General features: G+C 33.0%; 1 protein-coding gene across 1 annotated transcript in view; it reads left to right on the top strand.

The window, feature by feature from the left end:
* Window positions 1-16,749, top strand: part of LOC134710626 (zonadhesin-like) — a 58,361-nt gene extending 41,612 nt beyond the window's left edge. Inside the window, exons 41-60 of the mRNA XM_063571008.1 lie at window positions 402-497; window positions 643-714; window positions 1,700-1,795; window positions 1,941-2,012; window positions 2,995-3,090; window positions 3,236-3,307; window positions 4,289-4,384; window positions 4,530-4,601; window positions 5,584-5,679; window positions 5,825-5,896; window positions 6,880-6,975; window positions 7,121-7,192; window positions 8,151-8,246; window positions 9,738-9,842; window positions 10,639-10,872; window positions 11,628-11,855; window positions 14,314-14,346; window positions 14,901-15,128; window positions 15,840-15,866; window positions 16,586-16,749. Coding sequence (XP_063427078.1) covers window positions 402-497; window positions 643-714; window positions 1,700-1,795; window positions 1,941-2,012; window positions 2,995-3,090; window positions 3,236-3,307; window positions 4,289-4,384; window positions 4,530-4,601; window positions 5,584-5,679; window positions 5,825-5,896; window positions 6,880-6,975; window positions 7,121-7,192; window positions 8,151-8,246; window positions 9,738-9,842; window positions 10,639-10,872; window positions 11,628-11,855; window positions 14,314-14,346; window positions 14,901-15,128; window positions 15,840-15,866; window positions 16,586-16,749 — 2,123 coding nt within the window. The remainder of the gene's footprint in view (window positions 1-401; window positions 498-642; window positions 715-1,699; window positions 1,796-1,940; window positions 2,013-2,994; window positions 3,091-3,235; window positions 3,308-4,288; window positions 4,385-4,529; window positions 4,602-5,583; window positions 5,680-5,824; window positions 5,897-6,879; window positions 6,976-7,120; window positions 7,193-8,150; window positions 8,247-9,737; window positions 9,843-10,638; window positions 10,873-11,627; window positions 11,856-14,313; window positions 14,347-14,900; window positions 15,129-15,839; window positions 15,867-16,585) is intronic.
* The last annotated feature ends 484 nt before the right edge of the window (window positions 16,750-17,233 follow it).

Here is a 17,233-nt window from a genome sequence, read left to right as displayed (position 1 = left end):
TTAATAAACTGTTATGTAACTATAACTGTTTTATTAGATAAAGTTTTTGTATTATTGAAACGTGTATAATGTAATTTGAAAAAAAACCTATGGTCCAAATACTCATATGGTCCGGCCAAACCAAACAAGTATTATACTCGTATGGTCCGACCATAAGCGTAAGGTCGGACCATATGAGTGTACGCAGATGGTCATGACCATACGCGTATGGTTCGGGACATATATATAACTCACGTTTTTTGCATAATATCATTTTTCTAGGTGTATATACCGTAAAGAGAGATATGTCATTAGATACGATGCACAAAATACATGACAACTTAACTAAGGGCTGACATTTATATGTAAACAAGCTCGTTTGGGTAAACGATTATTATAATCTCATTATTTCGTGCTTTCAGGGTGTAAACGCACATGTAAGATCAATGAAAGATGTTTTAGAGGAAAATGTAGATGCAACAAAGGTTTAGTGAGAACAAAACTAGGACAATGTAAAAGTAAGTGCCTCGTTAATCAATAAAAAATATATAAAGAAATTATAACATGGAATCCCAATATATACTATGATGATTAACACACGTTATTGCATGCTTATGTTTTGTTGTGTTTTTAAATAATTAAATCTTAATTTATACTTTTTAGCAAAGACACCATGCAAACCAAAGTGTAAGAGTGGATTTGTTTGTAGTTTCCGTGGGAAATGCAAACCAAAAGGTATATTTACTATGGTCACTGAAAAAAAATGGATAGGTTTAAATGATATTGTTGTCATTAAAATAAATAGAATTATGTTTATATTTATTTGGCTTTTTAACTATTTTGATCTGAGCGTCACTGATGAGTCCTATTTAGACGAAACGCGCGTCTGGCGTATAAAATTAGAATCCTGGTACTTTTGATAACTATTTACACCACTGGGTCGATGCCACTGCTGGTGGACGTTTTGTCCCCGAGGGTATCACCAGCCCAGTAGTCAGCACTTCAGTGTTGACATGAATATCAATTATATGGTCATTTTTATAAATTTTCTGTTTACAAAACTTTGAATTTTTCGAAAAACTAAGGATTTTCTTACACCAGGAGTAGATTACCTTAGCCGTATTTGGCACAACTTTTTGGAATTTTGGATCCTCAATACTCATCAACTTTGTATTTATTTGGCTTTTTAACTATTTTGATCTGAGCGTCACTGGTGAGTCTTATTTAGACGAAACGCGCGTCTGGCGTATAAAATTAGAATCCTGGTACTTTTGATAACTATTATTAGTTTTTACGTTGTTTTTGGATTATAAAATTAATAAACTGTTATGTAACTATTACTGTTTTTTTAGATAAAGTTTTTGTATTATTGAAATGTGTATAATGTAATTTGAAAAAAAAACTATATGGTCCAAATACTCATATGGTCTGGCCAAACCAAACAAGTATTATACTCGTATGGTCCGACCATAAGCGTAAGGTCGGACCATATGAGTGTACGCATATGGTCATGACCATACGCGTATGGTTCGGGACATATATATAACTCACGTTTTTTTTTCATAATATCATTTCTCTAGGTTTATATACCGTAAAGAGAGATATGTCATTAGATACGATGCACAAAATACATGACAACTTAACTAAGGGCTGACATTTATATGTAAACAAGCTCGTTTGGGTAAACGATTATTATAATCTCATTATTTCGTGCTTTCAGGGTGTAAACGAACATGTAAGATCAATGAAAGATGTTTCAGAGGAAAATGTAGATGCAACAAAGGTTTAGTGAGAACAAAACTAGGACAATGTAAAAGTAAGTGCCTCGTTAATCAATAAAAAATATATAAAGAAATTATAACATGGAATCCCAATATATACTATGATGATTAACACACGTTATTGCATGCTTATGTTTTGTTGTGTTTTTAAATAATTAAATCTTAATTTATACTTTTTAGCAAAGACACCATGCAAACCAAAGTGTAAGAGTGGATTTGTTTGTAGTTTCCGTGGGAAATGCAAACCAAAAGGTATATTTACTATGGTCACTGAAAAAAATGGATAGGTTTAAATTATATTGTTGTCATTAAAATAAATAGAATTATGTTTATATTTATTTGGCTTTTTAACTATTTTGATCTGAGCGTCACTGATGAGTCTTATTTAGACGAAACGCGCGTCTGGCGTATAAAATTAGAATCCTGGTACTTTTGATAACTATTTACCCCACTGGGTCGATGCCACTGCTGGTGGACGTTTCGTCCCCGAGGGTATCACCAGCCCAGTAGTCAGCACTTCGGTGTTGACATGAATATCAATTATATGGTCATTTGTATAAATTTTCTGTTTACAAAACTTTGAATTTTTCGAAAAACTAAGAATTTTCTTACACCAGGAGTAGATTACCTTAGCCGTATTTGGCACAACTTTTTGGAATTTTGGATCCTCAATACTCATCAACTTTGTATTTATTTGGCTTTTTAACTATTTTGATCTGAGCGTCACTGGTGAGTCTTATTTAGACGAAACGCGCGTCTGGCGTATAAAATTAGAATCCTGGTACTTTTGATAACTATTATTAGTTTTTACGTTGTTTTTGGATTATAAAATTAATAAACTGTTATGTAACTATAACTGTTTTTTTAGATAAAGTTTTTGTATTAGTGAAACGTGTATAATGTAATTTGAAAAAAAACCTATATGGTCCAAATACTCATATGGTCCGGCCAAACCAAACAAGTATTATACTCGTATGGTCCGACCATAAGCGTAAGGTCGGACCATATGAGTGTACGCATATGGTCATGACCATACGCGTATGGTTCGGGACATATATATAACTCACGTTTTTTTCATAATATCATTTCTCTAGGTGTATATACCGTAAAGAGAGATATGTCATTAGATACGATGCACAAAATACATGACAACTTAACTAAGGGCTGACATTTATATGTAAACAAGCTCGTTTGGGTAAACGATTATTATAATCTCATTATTTCGTGCTTTCAGGGTGTAAACGAACATGTAAGATCAATGAAAGATGTTTCAGAGGAAAATGTAGATGCAACAAAGGTTTAGTGAGAACAAAACTAGGACAATGTAAAAGTAAGTGCCTCGTTAATCAATAAAAAATATATAAAGAAATAATAACATGGAATCCCAATATATACTATGATGATTAACACACGTTATTGCATGCTTATGTTTTGTTGTGTTTTTAAATAATTAAATCTTAATTTATACTTTTTAGCAAAGACACCATGCAAACCAAAGTGTAAGAGTGGATTTGTTTGTAGTTTCCGTGGGAAATGCAAACCAAAAGGTATATTTACTATGGTCACTGAAAAAAAATGGATAGGTTTAAATTATATTGTTGTCAATAAAATAAATAGAATTATGTTTATATTTATTTGGCTTTTTAACTATTTTGATCTGAGCGTCACTGATGAGTCTTATTAAGACGAAACGCGCGTCTGGCGTATAAAATTAGAATCCTGGTACTTTTGATAACTATTTACACCACTGGGTCGATGCCACTGCTGGTGGACGTTTCGTCCCCGAGGGTATCACCAGCCCAGTAGTCAGCACTTCGGTGTTGACATGAATATCAATTATATGGTCATTTTTATAAATTTTCTGTTTACAAAACTTTGAATTTTTCGAAAAACTAAGGATTTTCTTACACCAGGAGTAGATTACCTTAGCCGTATTTGGCACAACTTTTTGGAATTTTGGATCCTCAATACTCATCAACTTTGTATTTATTTGGCTTTTTAACTATTTTGATCTGAGCGTCACTGATGAGTCTTATTTAGACGAAACGCGCGTCTGGCGTATAAAATTAGAATCATGGTACTTTTGATAACTATTATTAGTTTTTACGTTGTTTTTGGATTATAAAATTAATAAACTGTTATGTAACTATAACTGTTTTTTTAGATAAAGTTTTTGTATTATTGAAACGTGTATAATGTAATTTGAAAAAAAACTATATGGTCCAAATACTCATATGGTCCGGCCAAACCAAACAAGTATTATACTCGTATGGTCCGACCATAAGCGTAAGGTCGGACCATATGAGTGTCGCATATGGTCATGACCATACGCGTATGGTTCGGGACATATATATAACTCACGTTTTTTTCATAATATCATTTCTCTAGGTGTATATACCGTAAAGAGAGATATGTCATTAGATACGATGCACAAAATACATGACAACTTAACTAAGGGCTGACATTTATATGTAAACAAGCTCGTTTGGGTAAACGATTATTATAATCTCATTATTTCGTGCTTTCAGGGTGTAAACGAACATGTAAGATCAATGAAAGATGTTTCAGAGGAAAATGTAGATGCAACAAAGGTTTAGTGAGAACAAAACTAGGACAATGTAAAAGTAAGTGCCTCGTTAATCAATAAAAAATATATAAAGAAATTATAACATGGAATCCCAATATATACTATGATGATTAACACACGTTATTGCATGCTTATGTTTTGTTGTGTTTTTAAATAATTAAATCTTAATTTATACTTTTTAGCAAAGACACCATGCAAACCAAAGTGTAAGAGTGGATTTGTTTGTAGTTTCCGTGGGAAATGCAAACCAAAAGGTATATTTACTATGGTCACTGAAAAAAATGGATAGGTTTAAATTATATTGTTGTCATTAAAATAAATAGAATTATGTTTATATTTATTTGGCTTTTTAACTATTTTGATCTGAGCGTCACTGATGAGTCTTATTTAGACGAAACGCGCGTCTGGCGTATAAAATAAGAATCCTGGTACTTTTGATAACTATTTACACCACTGGGTCGATGCCACTGCTGGTGGACGTTTCGTCCCCGAGGGTATCACCAGCCCAGTAGTCAGCACTTCGGTGTTGACATGAATATCAATTATATGGTCATTTTTATAAATTTTCTGTTTACAAAACTTTGAATTTTTCGAAAAACTAAGGATTTTCTTACACCAAGAGTAGATTACCTTAGCCGTATTTGGCACAACTTTTTGGAATTTTGGATCCTCAATACTCATCAACTTTGTATTTATTTGGCTTTTTAACTATTTTGATCTGAGCGTCACCGATGAGTCTTATTTAGACGAAACGCGCGTCTGGCGTATAAAATTAGAATCATGGTACTTTTGATAACTATTATTAGTTTTTACGTTGTTTTTGGATTATAAAATTAATAAACTGTTATGTAACTATAACTGTTTTTTTAGATAAAGTTTTTGTATTATTGGAACGTGTATAATGTAATTTGAAAAAAAACCTATATGGTCCAAATACTCATATGGTCCGGCCAAACCAAACAAGTATTATACTCGTATGGTCCGACCATAAGCGTAAGGTCGGACCATATGAGTGTACGCATATGGTCATGACCATACGCGTATGGTTCGGGACATATATATAACTCACTTTTTTTTCATAATATCATTTCTCTAGGTGTATATACCGTACAGAGAGATATGTCATTAGATACGATGCACAAAATACATGACAACTTAACTAAGGGCTGACATTTATATGTAAACAAGCTCGTTTGGGTAAACGATTATTATAATCTCATTATTTCGTGCTTTCAGGGTGTAAACGAACATGTAAGATCAATGAAAGATGTTTCAGAGGAAAATGTAGATGCAACAAAGGTTTAGTGAGAACAAAACTAGGACAATGTAAAAGTAAGTGCCTCGTTAATCAATAAAAAATATATAAAGAAATTATAACATGGAATCCCAATATATACTATGATGATTAACACACGTTATTGCATGCTTATGTTTTGTTGTGTTTTTAAATAATTAAATCTTAATTTATACTTTTTAGCAAAGACACCATGCAAACCAAAGTGTAAGAGTGGATTTGTTTGTAGTTTCCGTGGGAAATGCAAACCAAAAGGTATATGTACTATGGTCACTGAAAAAAAATGGAAAGGTTTAAATTATATTGTTGTCATTAAAATAAATAGAATTATGTTTATATTTATTTGGCTTTTTTAACTATTTTGATCTGAGCGTCACTGATGAGTCTTATTTAGACGAAACGCGCGTCTGGCGTATAAAATTAGAATCCTGGTACTTTTGATAACTATTTACACCACTGGGTCGATGCCACTGCTGGTGGACGTTTCGTCCCCGGGGGTATCACCAGCCCAGTAGTCAGCACTTCGGTGTTGACATGAATATCAATTATATGGTCATTTTTATAAATTTTCTGTTTACAAAACTTTGAATTTTTCGAATAACTAAGGATTTTCTTACACCAGGAGTAGATTACCTTAGCCGTATTTGGCACAACTTTTTGGAATTTTGGATCCTCAATACTCATCAACTCTGTATTTATTTGGCTTTTTAACTATTTTGATCTGAGCGTCACTGGTGAGTCTTATTTAGACGAAACGCGCGTCTGGCGTAGTAAATTAGAATCCTGGTACTTATGATAACTATTATTAGTTTTTACGTTGTTTTTGATTATAAAATTAATAAACTGTTATGTAACTATAACTGTTTTTTTAGATAAAGTTTTTGTATTATTGAAACGTGTATAATGTAATTTGAAAAAAAACCTATATGGTCCAAATACTCATATGGTCCGGCCAAACCAAACAAGTATTATACTCGTATGGTCCGACCATAAGCGTAAGGTCGGACCATATGAGTGTACGCATATGGTCATGACCATACGCGTATGGTTCGGGACATATATATAACTTACGTTTTTTTCATAATATCATTTCTCTAGGTGTATATACCGTAAAGAGAGATATGTCATTAGATACGATGCACAAAATACATGACAACTTAACTAAGGGCTGACATTTATATGTAAACAAGCTCGTTTGGGTAAACGATTATTATAATCTCATTATTTCGTGCTTTCAGGGTGTAAACGAACATGTAAGATCAATGAAAGATGTTTCAGAGGAAAATGTAGATGCAACAAAGGTTTAGTGAGAACAAAACTAGGACAATGTAAAAGTAAGTGCCTCGTTAATCAATAAAAAATATATAAAGAAATTATAACATGGAATCCCAATATATACTATGATGATTAACACACGTTATTGCATGCTTATGTTTTGTTGTGTTTTTAAATAATTAAATCTTAATTTATACTTTTTAGCAAAGACACCATGCAAACCAAAGTGTAAGAGTGGATTTGTTTGTAGTTTCCGTGGGAAATGCAAACCAAAAGGTATATTTACTATGGTCACTGAAAAAAATGGATAGGTTTAAATTATATTTTTTTTCTAGAATTGACACTCAAAAGCATAAAGGTTGTTTTGATGAAAACTTTTCTTATCCAAGGAATAGATGATCTAAGCCTTATCTGGCAAAACTCTTCAGAATTTTGGGTCCAGAATGCTCTTCAACTATGTACTTTTTTTAACTTTAAATCTATTTTGATCTGAGCATCACTGATGAGTCTTATGTAGGCGTATTAAATGATATTTATTATTATAAATCCTGGTACCTGATAACATTTAAGCAATGCATTTTTGCTTTTCCTATACGGATTTCCATGATATAGCGTTATTGTTCACGAGGAATCTACTAAACCAGTTAATTGTGGTGTCCTTCGTTAATTATATGGACGATATTACACAAGTTCGTTCAACCGATTCATTGCTGATAGCAGATATGTATTTATTAAATCGTCACTTCATTTCCGTCTCTTTTTCCATGAATATGATCGACCGTATTCGTTGATTCATTACAAGGCTTGTTTTAACTTGAGCCACATGACGGGTGCCAACTGTAAAACAGGATCTGCATACCTCCCGGCGCGCCAAAGAACATTATTTGTACCTTATTTAACTTAATTCGTCTTTGGAAAGGTTGACTGCGACAAAGGGATGAATTAATGTGTGCCTGAGTTTTGGGTTATTTAATTGCAAATGTTCTTATGAAATAAACAAAATGTATTTACATATTATCATCAACCATATACACTTAATATGATAAGATACAAAGTCTTCAATATGCAACATACTTTACATTATGGCATTTAATCTACGTGCTAAAATCGAGATACAATGCAACATATTGTTAAACAAAAAATGTAAAAGCACTTAAATACTGAACTCTAAGGAAATGTTAAAACGGAAAAAAAAGAAATTATATATTTTTCAATTTTTTTGTGCTCTTTGTAGGATGTAAACGAAAATGTAGGATCAATGAAAGGTGCTTTAAGGGGAAATGCAGATGCAATAAAGGTTCCTTCAGGACAAAACTAGGAACGTGTAAAAGTAAGTGGCTCAGCATGATATTATTAGGTTATAATGTGATTGAAATTTCAACTTCATCCTTAAGGTGCAACAATATTATATTGACGCTGAATATCTAACAACATGATGCAACCCAAACAACATTTAAAGTTACTAAATGTTTCTTATAATAATCGAACTAATATTAAACAAGGAGCATGGACGAGTAGATATTTGAATCCATATTAAAGATATAATTATAGAAGCCATTGTATTTTCTCACAATAATGCGTAAGAAAGTCATTCTCCTTATGTGTCTGCCCTAAATCAAACGGCTTTTAATGATCTGTTCTTATTGTAATGATTTGTTTTCTTTAATTGTTACGTATGCATATATTTTTTGCATTCAGTATTGCCCATTACAGAATACCGTGAGACATAGGTTTTGTCTATTGCAAATAATAAATGCATCACGGTGATAAACTATTGCCCATATCCATATTTTTTAGTTGACAATCGTTTTCTTTGCAGTTGTACTTCATTTCCTATTGATCTTATTTATACACTAAGATGTTTACATAGAAAACGTATATTCAAAGCAAAATGTATAAGACCGCCGAACACGTTGCAAAGGGAAAATAGGGACGAAAGATACCAAAGGGACAGTCAAACTCATAAATCTAAAATAAACTAACAACGCACAGGCTAAAAATGAAAAAGACAATCAGAAAAACAATAGTACACATGACACAACATGTATAAAAAGAATAAGCAACACGACCCCCACCAAAAACTAGGGGTGATCTCAGGTGCTCCGGAAGGGTAAGCAGATCCTGCTTCACATGCGGCACCCGTCGTGTTGCTTATGTGATTACAAATCCGGTAAATACTCTAATTCGGTAGGTCAAATTCATGAAAGGGAAGGAGATTGTAGTTACGACGTAAGGAACATATCCGATATCATTTGTGAAACGGTTATTCCATAACGGTCAACCAACTCGTGATGACATCCGTAAAATTGACGAAGGGATGATTTCAACTTTTCCATTTGGAACTCATTTGCAACATGAGAGGCTGGCGCAAAAACAAAACAACATTTAATTTGATTTTCCATTGATAGTCTCTGTCATTTTATCTCAAGTTGCGTTATGTGTTACTAATCATGTATTTCTTTTTTCAACTATATCTTCATTGTTGAAATACAAATGATTTAAGATCATACATGTGAGTCAATCAAGAAAAGATTTCTTTAGAGAGGCGAAAGATACCATAGTGACATTTAAAGTCATATTTTGAAAACAATATAATAATATTCTGATGAACGAATAATAGATGCATATGCATAATAAAGTCAACAGGTATTTCTTAGATGATTATTCATTTGGTTAAGTAAAACAGTTTTGTATTGTAAAGAAGAGTGAAAGAGATTAAAAGATTTTTTTTCAAATCAAACAGGTTTTAAATTATATTGCATAGAGTAAAATGTTTTACACAGAGCGTTATCATGGTTATAATGTCAAGACTTTTTTATAGAGCGATGTAATGCTGATAGCTGCGGAGTGAACGCAGTATGTGTCGCGAGGAAATATTGTCGATGTAAAAGGGGATATGCTGGTCATCCAAAAACATTATGTGAAGGTAAATTACTAATTGTCAGCGTTTCAAAATCGATTACCATCACATATAATTATATTAAAGCATGAATAAAATCGCAATGAATGCCACAAAACTCTGCAGAACATGCTAACATATTCTTGAGATATTTGGCATTTGGCGATAATTTTGAATCGATGACGTTTCAAGATTGAAAACAGTTTAATATTGGAGACCATGCTGATAGTAACAAGAAACTACGTTATTAGTGACAACTCTCCATCGTATAAACTAAACAATTATAGGTCAAACCTGGCCTTTAATGCAGAGCATGGGTTCACATCGAATAGCAAACTATTAAGGCCCTTTGTACTAGTTTAAAACAATTCAAACAGGCAAACCAACGATCTAATTTAAATTAAAAAAAACAAGAAACGTTAAACACATTTGTTCCCCATAAAAAAACGACAACAAGTGAACAAGCTCTTGACTTAGGACAGGTGCATACAAATGTTGACATTCATTAGCGTTTTTTTTTATATAACTTTGTTTTGTTGTTCTACTAATAGGAGCTGAGGAGGAGGATATGTTTTTTGGATTGAATTTTTCTTTTCACCTCCTGATAGTATGTTTAATTTGCTTTATCTTTTTCACACAACTATTTTCTGCATCGTCCTGCTTTTTCTTCTAGGCCAGAATACTGCAGTATTCATTCACATATTAGTCTCATCGCCTTACCTTTCAGCTGACGTGTTGTTAGAACGTGTCGTACATTAGTAGCTGTTGTAGTCATATAATAGTTATGGTTTTAAAGAATGTTAAGTCTAAAATACAATTTCAGAAGTTAAAGAATGTCTCAAAAATGCAAGGGGAAACGACTACAATGGACGAATGAGTACGACAGAATCAGGACGAACATGTCAGGCTTGGAATAAACAAACACCGCACCGTCACAGCAAATCGAATGTAAGGGATGCCAAAAACTACTGTAGAAATATGGACAATGAACTACGGCCATGGTGTTATACAACAGATAGCAGGAAACGTTGGGAATTTTGTAGAATTCCTATTTGTGGCAAGTAGTCTTAAATAGTCTTAGATAAATAACTTCGACCTTTTTCACGTATGTTTTACTCTTTTTTCGGATAACAAAATATTTCATCATGCTCATCACACTTATCTAAGGCTGGCTCAGTTCTTACTATGTTTTTCTCGTGTGCTTATGATGTGTTTATTTTTTGGTTTTAATCTACATCGTGTATCTGGTATATGTAAGCCATCTGTGATTGTTATAGAAATCAGTCAAGATTGATACCTTATTTGATTTTACAAAATTATGACATGTGTTCCCCTTTTTATGTTCTTTCTATTACATCAGTTTCAAACACATCGTACAGGATAATTCTCGACATCATAAATGGGAATTAAAGTCTCCCATCGAAACATGACTATTTGAAATCGTAATCAAAAGCAGGAAACAGTTTTATAATATTGAACGGAATTGCAAACTATACAATTTTATGTAACATATATGATGCACCAATCGCCTATAGCTGGTAAATATAATCAAAGCTGATGCAGATGCTGGAACCTCTCTTTGTATATCGATATAGATGAAACTTACAATTACAATCGAATTGATTTCAGAGTAATCACGATTGACCGTTATGTCCTATGTACTATCGTTTATCTGTTTGTCTTTTTCATTTTTAACCATGCCGTTTTCAGTTTATTTTTTCTTTTCTATGAGTTTGAAAGTCCCTCTAGTATCTTTCGCTCCTCTTTCATATTCCGCAGTCGTTTACATATATGACTTTCGAAATATTACAGGTGCACCTAAACCACCGTGTGGTGATATGGTAATAATGGCATGTCATTCAGATCGTGAACACAGAACGGAATGTATTGTTCCAAATGCTGAGAGAATTAATTATATTGAACTTAAAAGTGGCGAGGACAATCCGTCTTGCACATTTGGTGTTACATATGGTTTCTATGGAGTGACAATATGGACCAAAGAGAACTGCCGGGAAAAAATAAAAGTTTGCTTAACTCCAAGTATGTTGTCATTTAAGAATCTAAGATGATCAATTTTTTTTATATACTTTCCTCTTTATTCATACATTATACTCATCGCAAAGGTTAAACACATGATACCAGTATTCATACACAGCCCAGGTTTGAATAACATTTTTCAGATAAACTTGAGATCAAGCATGAAAAAAAACATTTGAAAAGAAAATAAAGAAAAAAACCCGATACTTTTCTAAAACAAAATTAAACTAATATCAATCATTTTCAGCGCAACTTTTTAGCTCACCTGGCCCGAAGGGCCAAGTGAGCTTTTCCCATCACTTTGCGTCCGGCGTCCGTCGTCCGTCGTCCGTCGTCCGTCGTCTGTCGTCCGTCGTCCGTCGTCGTTAACTTTTACAAAAATCTTCTCCTCTGAAACTACTGGGCCAAATTGAACCAAACTTGGCCACAATCATCATTGGGGTATCTAGTTTAAAAAATGTGTGGCGTGACCCGGTCAATCAACCAAGATGGCCGCCACGGCTAAAAATAGAACATAGGGGTAAAATGCAGTTTTTGGCTTATAACTCAAAAACCAAAGCATTTAGAGGAAATCTGACATGGGGTAAAAATGTTTATCAGGTCAAGATCTATCTGCCCTGAAATTTTCAGATGAATCGGTCAACCCATTGTTGGGTTGCTGCCCCTGAATTGGTAATTTTGTGGAAATTTTGCAGTTTTTGGTTATTATCTTGAATATTATTATAGATAGAGATAAACTGTAAACAGCAATAATGTTTAGCAAAGTAGGATTTACAAATAAGTCAACATGACCAAAATTGTCAGTTGACCCGTTTAGGAGTTATTGCCCTTTATAGTCAATTTTTAACCATTTTTCGTAAATCTTAGTTATCTTTTACAAAAATCTTCTCCTCTGAAACTACTGGGCCAAATTAATCCAGACTTGGCCACAATCATCATTAGGGTATCTAGTTTTAAAAATGTGTGGCGTGACCCGGTCAACTAATCAAGATGGCCGCCACGGCTAAAAATAGAACATAGGGGTAAAATGCAGTTTTTGGCTTATAACTCAAAAACCAAAGCATTTAGAGGAAATCTGACATGGGGTAAAAATGTTTATCAGGTCAAGATCTATCTGCCCTGAAATTTTCAGATGAATCGGTCAACCCATTGTTGGGTTGCTGCCCCTGAATTGGTAATTTTGTGGAAATTTTGCAGTTTTTGGTTATTATCTTGAATATTATTATAGATAGAGATAAACTGTAAACAGCAATAATGTTTAGCAAAGTAGGATTTACAAATAAGTCAACATGACCGAAATGGTCAGTTGACCCGTTTAGGAGTTATTGCCCTTTATAGTCAATTTTTAACCATTTTTCGTAAATCTTAGTTATCTTTTACAAAAATCTTCTCCTCTGAAACTACTGGGCCAAATTAATCCAGACTTGGCAATAATCATCTTTGGGGTATCTAGTTTTAAAAATGTGTCCGGTGACCCGACTATCAAATCAAGATGGCTGCCACAGCTAAAAATAGAACATAGGGGTTAAATGCAGTTTTTGACTTATAACTCAAAAACCAAAGCATTTAGAGCAAATCCAACATGGGGTTAATTTATTAATCATATCAAGATCTATCTGCCCTATAATTTTCAGATGAATCTGACAACCCATTGTTGGGTTGCTGCCCCTGAATCGGTAATTTTAAGGAAATTTTGCTGTTTTTGGTTATTATCTTAAATTTTATTATAGATAGAGATAAACTGTAAACAGCAATTATGTTCAGCAAAGTAAGATTTACAAATAAATCAACATGACCGAAATGGTCAATTGACCCCCTAAGGAGTTATTGTCCTTTATAGTCAATTTTTAACAATTTTCATAAAATTTGTAAATTTGTATTAACATTTTCCACTGAAACTACTGGGCCAAGTTCATTATAGATAGAGTTAATGTAAGCAGCAAGACTAGTAAAGTAAGATTTACAAACACATCACCATCACCAAAACACAATTTTGTCATGAATCCATCTGCTTCCTTTGTTTAATATTCATAGACCAAGGTGAGCGACACAGGCTCTTTGGAGCCTCTAGTTTAATAGTCTCATGCAAGGTAGTGTCTATCATATACTTTTCAAATCGATATAAAATGTACCCAATTTGCTGTGAGATACATTTTGTACTTGCAGAGAGTTGTCAAAAATGTGAGTTTTCTTCGTGGTAAACATTCCATGTAAAAATAACTTAAAAGTGTTTTACATTAAAAAGAATCCATCTAATTTAGCGTATATGTAAATTTGAAAACATTAAAACTTTTGTTGACATCTTTCTCCTGCAAATGTTTCAATACCTTGATAGTTTCGTTCTGAACAAAATTTCAGAACTTTTAATTTCTTCATGATTTAATCATAAGTAATTGCTGGTTTACGAATTTTTGCTCAAGTTGTTATGAAAGTATGACATGCTTTTTTTTTTATTTCACAGGGAATCGTGTTCCAATACTTCCCCCTCCTGAAGGTAAGTTTTTCAGGTTTCTGACATTTTTTTGGTTATGTTAATGTAAGGCAAAATTCCCCTAAGTTGTATATCAAGAAGATTTACAGTGCATGACAAGTTGATAGTCTCTTGTATCGGCAAAAACTTGGGACATAATTGTGGCTGCACTAGAAAAATAATGACATCCAGAAGTCAAGTTCCTGTATGTTTTTATTATTTGCTTACTACTGTAAAAGTACACTGCAATTGAAGGGATACATTTTGGGTTATTTGGTCATACAATTTCATTATGATTCCATAACTAATCATTATGTTTTTCATAATAAGTTCAGAAAATGTGAATATATGCCTAACCTTGACAACATGTTTTATTGTGGCGCCTTAATGTAAGGCGACCCCATAATTATGATGTAACTTATTTTAAGCAATCATTTACTTATTTCCAATGTATGGCTGTAAAACCAATAATAATAGTGAATGTTCAACCTACACTGCAATAACTTATTAAAGTATATAGGTTCGACGTTTGATTCTGTAAATAAAAAAATAGTTTGAAAAATATTTGGATTTTTTAGAATGTCGCAACACGGAAAAGGGCGAAGACTATATTGGAAAATGGAGTAAAACCGAAACTGGAAAGAATTGTCAGAGATGGGACCAACAATATCCACATACACATGCATTCTTTCTTGATGGAAAAGATTCTGAAAATTACTGCAGAAATTTTGATGGTTCTTCGAGACCGTGGTGTTATACAGAGGATCCTTACACTGAAAGAGAATATTGTGCTATACATAAATGTGGTGAGTTGACATAACCGCTAACTTTGCCTTGTTTGTTCTAATTTTTTTTTGCCTTGTTTGTTCTAATACCTTGATAAAGTAAGGTGTAATACAAACCATGAAGAATTTGAGAAACGATTACATAAAACAATAAGTATTTCACAGCACAAGATGCTTATTTTGATTATTTATTTCTCTTCAGAAACGATAGGGTGATGTTACTTGTAAACCAAAAACTTAGTACAAATTCTAGTTACATAATGTACTAACTTATCTAAAAACATTAAGTTCTTAGGAAACTATGCTTGAGTAAAGTTGATGACCTGATAATTGAATATATTACCGTATAGCGGGTTATTTTCGCGGGTGTAAAATTTCGCGATTTTCATTGAATAAGGTATACGAAATATTTTTGCGGTTATTATTTTGGCGGTTTCGAAACTTTTATCAATACCTTTGCATGTACACTTTAAATTGGCGGAATTTATTTTGGCGATTTTGTTCTATCCGCGAAAATAAGCGAAAAATTACACCCCGCGAAAATAACCCGCTATACGGTAATATTTTATCACGTTAAATGATTCATACGAGGGAAAGAATCAACCACTTACCAAAAAATTAACAAAATATCAAAAGTTAAACATTTCTATTGTGCATATTTTAAATAAATGTTTTGAATTACCATTTGAAATTAGAATTAATAAACAGTGCATTTCTATTTTTTATTCAAAGCACCCGAGGATCCAGAGGATGTAGATGGTGAGTTTTTTTCATAAAAGGAGAGGATAAGTATAAAGGGGGAAAAAGAACCAAAAAGATCAAAGAACAATCATAGAAGAGGGACAAAAGATACAAGAGGGACATTCAAACTCATAGACAGAAAATAAACTGACATCGCCATGGTTAACGATGAAAAAGGCAAACAGACATATAATAGTACACAGGGCAAAGAAAACTACAGAAAAAACAACACAACCCCAACCAAAAACTTGGTTTTATTTGAACTTTGAAATACGCAAGAGTGTATTTAATTCGTTGACCGTCTAAAACAACTTCTAGAAAATGAATGCAGTGTTTGAAAAAATAATTTCAAAAGTGATTTATCCTTATTTCTTTGTTAACCACCCAGTTATAACATTTCTTACAATCATCATTAACGAGTACATACTTAGATAGTTTGATGTGTGGTATATGCGTTGATCATTATCAAAGACCTAACATCTCTAACGTCTCTGATTTGGTCTCTGGTTAAGAGTTGTACTATTGGCAATCTTGTCACATAGTCTTCTTTTTAATTAGCATGCTATGAAACAGCCAGTTATGTGAAAGTTATAGACCGTAGTTAACCTATCCATATGCATCAGCTCCTGTTTAACTGGTTAAGAAAACTTTTAAAGTTTGTTGATCTTTAAACTTTATTTGGTATGTCGTTGTACTACTGCCTCAACCATTTTCAATGTAATTCATACATATTTCAGAATGTCGAAAATCTGCAAAGGGTACAGAATACAAAGGTCGAATAAGTTTGACACAAACTGGACGTACCTGTCAGTATTGGGAACGACAATATCCACATAAACATCCATTTAGCATCAGCTTTCTCCAACCCAGTAGTCAGCACTTGTGTTGTATTCGGTGTTAACATGAATATCAATTATATGGTCATTTTTGTAAATTTCCTGTTTACGTCACTTAAAATTGTTTCTCGAAAAACGAAGGATTTTCTATTCCCAGGCATATATTACCTTAGCCGTATTTGGCGCAATTTTTGGAATGTTGGGTCCTCAATGCTCTTCAACTTTGTACATGTTTTACTTGTTTGGCTTTATAACTATTTTGATCTAAGCGTCAACGATGAGTCCTATTTGGACGAAACGCGCGTTTGGCGTATTATATAATAATCCTGGTACCTTTGATAATTTTTGCCAATGAGACAACTCTCCATCTAGGTGACAAACAAGTAAAATCACAAAAATACTGAGCTCAGAGGAAAATCCAATCGGAAAGTCCATAATCACAATGCAAAGTCAAATAACAAAACACATAAAATACGAATGGGCAAGAAGAGTCATATTCCTGACTTGGTAAAGGCATTTTCAAATGTAGAAAATGGTGGATTAAACCTT

The sequence above is a fragment of the Mytilus trossulus genome, chromosome 3 (assembly GCF_036588685.1).
Source record: "Mytilus trossulus isolate FHL-02 chromosome 3, PNRI_Mtr1.1.1.hap1, whole genome shotgun sequence".
Taxonomy (NCBI): domain Eukaryota; kingdom Metazoa; phylum Mollusca; class Bivalvia; order Mytilida; family Mytilidae; genus Mytilus; species Mytilus trossulus.
This window is presented reverse-complemented; position numbering and strand designations above follow the sequence as displayed.